At 39.8% G+C, this 7391-nt stretch overlaps 1 protein-coding gene across 1 annotated transcript; it reads left to right on the top strand.

Annotated features, from left to right (window-relative positions):
• Positions 1-5414: 5414 nt before the first annotated feature.
• LOC118242578 (olfactory receptor 4S1-like) lies at positions 5415-6365 on the top strand. Its single transcript, XM_035534371.1, has one exon. It carries the CDS (start codon positions 5415-5417, stop codon positions 6363-6365), a length of 951 nt encoding a protein of 316 aa, XP_035390264.1.
• Positions 6366-7391: the final 1026 nt, after the last annotated feature.

Genomic DNA, 7391 nt, shown 5'->3' with positions numbered 1-7391 from the left:
TAAAACACAGACACAGGGCATCTTAAATGTAGTGGCGAAGAACAAAGCACAGTACTGGACAAGCATTCCTGTGGACCTCAATAAACAGAGAAACAAAAGGTAAAGAAGGGACAGGTGTAAGCAAAAAATAACCAGGAGATTGGGAATAGGGAAGGTGTGTGTGTGTGTGTGGGTGGGGGGGGGGCAGAGGGTGTGTGCCTCAAGCTTTCCACATTTCCAAATGACTTTTTCTTAGCTTTCTTTTTTTTATTTACTCTTTTATTTTCTTTCTTTATTGCTTTTCTACAAGTCTAGCCTTATGTCTTCCTGTGAGCATACTTAATTGGAAAGCATATGTAAGGAACACTAGGACACTGGCTTGTTAGAATCTAAATGTGGAAGTCATTCTTTTCTTTACAGTTCCTTAAGCAGGGATAGTGCATAAATATGCAGGGTTGACAAGAGTAACAGGGAGATTACTAAGCAGAGAGTCAACTTTCCAGTCCCGGGTCAAAACCAGTAGGCAGAATCCAGAAGGTACCGAGGGGCTAGGAGTATGGCATGTTCTGGGAAGGAAACATGTTGAGAACCAGGAAAACCAACAGGATAAGAATACTCTCTGTATGCCTCTCATGACAGCAATAATAGAAAAGAACAGGTGTAGCAATTTAGTATTCAGGAGAAGTTGATCTGATTAGTCGATGGAGTCTCCCTGGAGTGGGAGAATCTGGGTGTGGTAACTACTGTACTTTGCTGTAACTACTAGGCCCACTCATCAAACCACACTTCATAATGATGGCTCTTGTCTCTCCACCCTTTCTGCCCTTTTATTCTTCCCTCCATCATCCCATAAGAGCCCACTGATTTTATAACTCCTACAATTTTCAAGCTTAGAGACATCAAACTTGGTGAAAGGATTCAACAGCTGAACCCAAGCACCAAACTGCATTTCATACTGACTGCATTCATCCTGTCACCGAATGCCCCCTGTTCACATGGTGTGGCCCACCGTGTGCAGTGGGAATTCACAGACTGTCTAATTTGTAACCACGCCCATGTTGTTTGCACACATTTGCACACGGTTTATTGTTGTAATGTTTGTATGTATTTAAAGCCCTGTTGGTGTGTACAAGTTTATTGGTCATTAATCGTGATCCTGGTTGTTATGTTGCTATTTGTACTGCATGTAGTGTATCTGTTTGTAGCTCTGTGTTCAACATTGCTTGTGTTCACCCAGCCTGTTCTGTGTGAGTGCCACTGTGTTCATCGTTTGTGTTGTGATTAATAAATGATCGTCTACGTTGAGGGAGTCCAGTGCGTCCTGTTCCTTGCCCTGCGGTACCCGGGCCATTACACATCCATCTACCCCTTTCATTCATTTTTCCATCCTCCCATATGGACCCATTAATTTTTTTTTAATTCCTTCACTTCTAGATAGAACAACTAAATTGTTGTGCCCACGCACAATGCAACTCGCTCTGTTTCTTTTCCTCCTATTTATGTTTTACAGGTTGTTGGAGCTGTCAGTCATCATTGTGGATTAGCTGTCTGCCCGATATAACACCCTATCAATCTGCAGTTTGGGTCGTGGGACTTGTGCTTTAAAAACTGTTTGGTGAAGCCTAAGACGAGCTTTCCTTGTTGCTACTTTGAGTTTTTCCTCTGAGCTGAGTGGTCCTCTTTGATAGATCATGCTAAGTTAAGTTCTATCTTTTCGAGATTTTTTGAGGGCTGTATTGTAGATATTGAGTTTCAAACAGAGAGAGAGAGAGTCAGAGCTGAGCGAAAACAACTGAGTACCTAATGAATGGGGAATCTTATGTGGTCTTATGTGGTCACAGTGGTCTTGTGGCTTATGCTTTTTTTCTCCTATGCTTTAGAGTCCTTTTTTTACTTTATACTACTGCTGTTAAGGGATATTTGACATTGCTCATGACACACCTGTTTTTGGTATTATCCCTGTTTGCGTGGTGCAGCTCGGTTTTGAGCAGGCAAGCTGGGCGTGCCCATATGTATCACAACATATAGTTATTTGATGTTCAGAACCCCATTCTTTTGGTGCTGTGATAGCCCAGACTACCTTTGGAGGTTTATAGCTTATGCTTCATTGTGTTTCTTACATATGGTAACATTCACATGTTGATCACCATTTAAAAACAAAGATGGCTGGACATTGAACTATGTGTCTGTCATTTTGGTACATGCTCCATCTCTTCATATAAGCCTCATGTTATTGACCTTACATGGGTTTTTAACAATTGCATGTATCGATTGCATGTATTGATTAATGTTTTAAAAGCGTTTGTCACCAAACAGCATTTAATATAACATAAATTGGGTTCATCCTTATAGAACTTTAGAAGCACAGCTGATAAAAGCCCTCTGTTTGAAAGATCCTGTTTCTTTGAAAAACTTGTGTACTTACTACAATTTTGATTATAGATAGATAGGATGACAACGACTGGTTTAGGGACCAACACAACAGTGATGATGATAGGAGAAGTAGTAAGCAGCCAGAATGGGAACAGGGGAACATGTCTGATGAAGTTCCTTGGTCATAGGCCAAGGAGACAGCTGCACCATCCTGGGCGCATTGAGCAGTAGCAATGCTGTCCTGGGAGCTGGACCTGAAGTAGGGGGGCCCCCGTTGTCCTCAAGACAGCGCCCTCTTGAGGCCAGGATGCCATATGAGCAGCCCCCTTGGGTCGCCGGGGCACAGCAGAGGTGTTGTCCTCAGGACCAGCTTCCTCTAGCAGGGAGGGCATGGGAGGAACACCCTCTTGTGAGCGGGTCACACAGGGCACAGTGATGACTGTGCCCTCTGTCAAGCAGGGCACAGAAGGGGCTGCACTGTGTGACCTGCTCACCAGAGGGCATTCTTCCCATACTCTCCCTGCTAGAGGGACCTTAAAGACAATCACCTTGCATGCAGGATGTGGAAAAAGCGCCCTCTGGCAAGCAGTGCATGCGGAGTGCATCAAAGCCTGCTCCCGCAGGAAAACCACCCTCTGGTGCGCAAGCTGTGCAGGATGCAGTGGGGCCATTGCCCTTCGCATTACAAATTTCCCCAGAAGGCATAATGAAAGGATGTCTTAACTTCTTTTACAGTAGAACAGTATATAAAAGTGTTCAGTAGAACATCTGTGTTAAAAAGGGATATTACTTCAAGGGAATGTTTAAATTATGGATGGAATAATCTTCGTAATCAACTCAATAATGTATCCTTATTGGGTGAATAACAATATTTATTGACTTAATAAGCTAAGTTGCAGCAATCTATAATATCTATGATATGAATCAGAATCTTAACAAGTACAAAATATACAAGGAATTTCTCTTGGTGGAGGTGTCAACATAGAATTAAGCACAGTAGGATTCAGTACAATAGGATGTTTAGTAGAATAGTATAAATGTCACAAAATGCTCATCTCCTGCACGTCATGTGCTTTGGCCTGCCACATGCAGTGGGAGGATTTCTGTTTATTTGTGACCAAGCCTGCACACCTGCACCGGGTTAGTGTTTTGTCTGTGTGTATGTAAACCCGTGTCGTGGAGTGCAGTGCTGTTGGTCTTTGATATGTTTGCCTTTGTGCATGTTTGTCTTTGTAAATGGTTGCCTTTGTTCACACTAGTTTTATGTATGTAGATGTTCACCGTTTATGTTATGTGTGAGTGCCATCGTTGTTTTCGTTCTTTGTTAATAAATGTCTGTCCACGTCAAAGGAGTCTGTGCGTCCTGCCCCTCAGCCTACGGCACTCGGGCCGTTACAATAAAGAGAAAGATAAACTTTATATAAACTATTTGTAAACAAAATATAAACTGTATATACCCTATAAGTAATCCATATATATATGAATATATAAGATATATATACTATACATTATATATATATATTTAAAGTAAAGACTAAAAGAGAAGAGTGCAAACAGTAGCAAGTAAAATGTGTGCAGTGTGAGATGAGTATAGATGAGGCCAAGTACTGGGGTGCTGAGGTACATTTATGCAGTATGTACTGATAAGATAAGTGAGTGGTAATGCAAATATAAATGTGAATGTATAGAGTGCGTATATTGCAATGAATTAAAGTGCATATGTGCACTGACTCCAGTAGGAGGAAGGGGATCTTGTTTATAAGGATATAGTTATGGTATGGTTGTGGGAAGCTGACAGCCATTGATTTTCTCTTCACGCTGCACCATTCATTGCAGCTTGTGGTTGGTCTGAGAGAATGCACAGTTCGATAGTGGTAGTGCTAGTTAGTGCTAATCAGCCAAATAAACACAACAGCTCTCTTTTAAGGAAAGCATTGTTGCCAGCCCAGCATTGTACTGACCCAGTTTGGAAAAGCAGTCAGACACAAAGGTGTATTGCTGACTGTGCTGGCCTGTGCAGCTAACAGAGAGCAGTTTTCCTGCTTAGCTCTTAGCTTCAACATAATGATAGCAGGTCTGGTGCATGTTTTTTTTCACAGTCTGTGGGTTTGTAAGCATTCAAAATAACCAAATATATGTGCAAAAGCATTGAAAAAGTGAATTAGTGCTTAATAAGCACTGATAAAAATTTATATCAGTGACTAATATTCCACCAAACAATAGGGCTGTCCTGGAAGAAAAAAAGGACTCAACTTTGAGGCTCATATCATTTGGAGCTCATGAAAAGCTCTAGAACTGTGTTTTAAAACTTTCTGAATTCTGTTGCACCACACTAGATCCAGTCTTTGAATTTTCCTAGTAGCCCTGATTTCTCAACTAATGCCAACCATACCTCCTATTCCTGTTTGTTAACCTTAATGGAGGCAGCATCCTTCAGAATGCTGCCAATGGTCTTCCTGAATTCTTGACAGGCTTCTCCATGACTGATGATATCTTAAAATAATGATATAATATAGCAACTACACAAGATATTAGCATTAACCTTTTGCAGGAAACCTATAGACTTTGACTTACATACAATTTTCAGTGGGCAGCATGTGAACTCCCTGGGAATCAAACCCTTGACCATGGTGGTATTGGCACCTTGCACTAACAGGTGAACTACAGGAGGGTCTGCTTAAAAACTGTAGCCTTGTTAATTCATAAAGGCCATTAAAAAAAAAAATCATTATAGATGGAAATCAGATGGTGAGCTCACAAAATTGGCTCTTTGGGGAAAAGACTTTACCACTTCATCATTTGTAAACATCACATGGCAGATGCCAAAAACCTATATATAAGATGGGACACTAGGTATGGAATTTGAATGTCTGAGTGATAGTCAGCAGCACTTAGTATACTATGAGTTACAATAAGTCGGTGTGGATATGTTAAGTTGCGATATGTGCACAAGATATTTACATTATTAAGAGAATTCTGCATTTGACATATTTCTCAGGAATTATGCTTTTATGACTTTTTCAAAGCTTTTTTCAAATCCAGTTTTGCTTCCAATGGGAGTAATGGAAAATACCACTGGAGAGTTCATGTTTGTGCTTCATGGATTGAATGACACAAAGACAAACAAACACATTTACTTTGCAGTTGGTCTTGTTGTGTATATAGTAACTCTGCTTGTAAATTTGACACTAATTATTACTGTCATTCTTGACAAGACACTTCATGAACCAATGTATTTGTTCATATGCAATTTGTATATAAATGGAATAGGTGGTGCTTCTGCTTTCTATCCAAAGATCCTTGCTGATCTTTTTTCAGACACTCATGTTATTTCATATACTGGGTGCCTAACACAAATGTTTGTAATTTACTGGTATGTTTTCTGTGAATTTACAACTCTAACATTCATGGCATATGACAGATATTCCGCTATTTGTAAACCGTTGGAATATCACTACATTATGACACACCAAATGGTGGTGAAACTGTTGATTTGTACCTGGCTTTTTTCCTTACTGGAAACATCTGTTGGGGCTTCACTAACAAGCCAACTTACCTTATGTGGTCATGACATTGACAAAATTTACTGTTTTAACTGGGATGTTGTAAAGCTATCCTGCTCAGATGTCACAGCGACAAGCATTTATGGATACATAATATTGTTTTCCCATACTTCTCAAGCTGTGTTCATCATTATTTCATACATTCACATCATCAAAGCATCTTTGAAGTCCAAGACTGAGCAAGTCAAATTCATGCAGACATGCCTGCCTCATTTAATAACCCTTTTTAACTTTAATATTTCCCTGTTGCTTGACATTTTGTGTGCTCGCTATGGCACTGGTCAGGGACTTCAAGTTCTGCGCAATATTTTAGGTGTAGAGTTTCTTGTGATGCCTCCTCTCATAAACCCCATCATATATGGGATCAGAATGACACAAATTCGCAGTCGACTCATGCAAATGTACAGTCATACATTTAATGCCCTTCGATCAGTAGTATGGCAGGGGTAAAATCTATATGTGTTGTGTGTGGTCTTGTGTGTGTCTTTTCTTTTAATTCTACCCTATAATGACTCCCTAATAGATGGATGTGTATAAAGAGATTGTACAACTTATACAAGTCATTTTTATTGTAGGTGCATCATGAACTCTAGTAGGACTCAACTACTTTTGGACAAATTAGCTAATATAAGAATAATAAAGAATTTTAAAGGTGATTGCCAAAATGTTGATTTAAAATTGTTAAATTCAAATATTCGGTAATTCTGTATGTAACAACTAAAAAACTGAAAACTATCAAATAACCATAAGAATAAGTACAATTGAATATATAAATAATTGAATATGTTGTAAAATAATAATCTATATATTATACAATCTAGATATTATGGGAAAAACAGATGGAAATAAACAGCCCTGGCAGGAGAACTTGGAGCATTATAATGCAACATAGCAGCAGTAAAACACAGACACAGGGCATCTTAAATGTAGTGGCGAAGAACAAAGCACAGTACTGGACAAGCATTCCTGTGGACCTCAATGAACAGAGAAACAAAAGGTAAAGAAGGGACAGGTGTAAGCAAAAAATAACCAGGAGATTGGGAATAGGGAAGGTGTGTGTGTGGGGGGGGGGGGGGGGGGGGTGGCAGAGGGTGTGTGCCTCAAGCTTTCCACATTTCCAAATGACTTTTTCTTAGCTTTCTTTTTTTTATTTACTCTTTTATTTTCTTTCTTTATTGCTTTTCTACAAGTCTAGCCTTATGTCTTCCTGTGAGCATACTTAATTGGAAAGCATATGTAAGGAACACTAGGACACTGGCTTGTTAGAATCTAAATGTGGAAGTCATTCTTTTCTTTACAGTTCCTTAAGCAGGGATAGTGCATAAATATGCAGGGTTGACAAGAGTAACAGGGAGATTACTAAGCAGAGAGTCAACTTTCCAGTCCCGGGTCAAAACCAGTAGGCAGAATCCAGAAGGTACCGAGGGGCTAGGAGTATGGCATGTTCTGGGAAGGAAACATGTTGAGAACCAGGAA

The sequence above is a fragment of the Electrophorus electricus genome, chromosome 15 (assembly GCF_013358815.1).
Source record: "Electrophorus electricus isolate fEleEle1 chromosome 15, fEleEle1.pri, whole genome shotgun sequence".
NCBI classification, from domain to species: Eukaryota; Metazoa; Chordata; class Actinopteri; order Gymnotiformes; family Gymnotidae; genus Electrophorus; species Electrophorus electricus.
The sequence above is the reverse complement of the archived record's forward strand: the minus strand, read 5'-3'. Positions and strand labels throughout refer to the sequence as shown.

Coding starts and splice junctions, on each gene's coding strand:
- LOC118242578 (XM_035534371.1), top strand. CDS start 5,415: ATGGAAAATACCACTGGAGAGTTCATGTTTGTGCTTCATGGATTGAAT.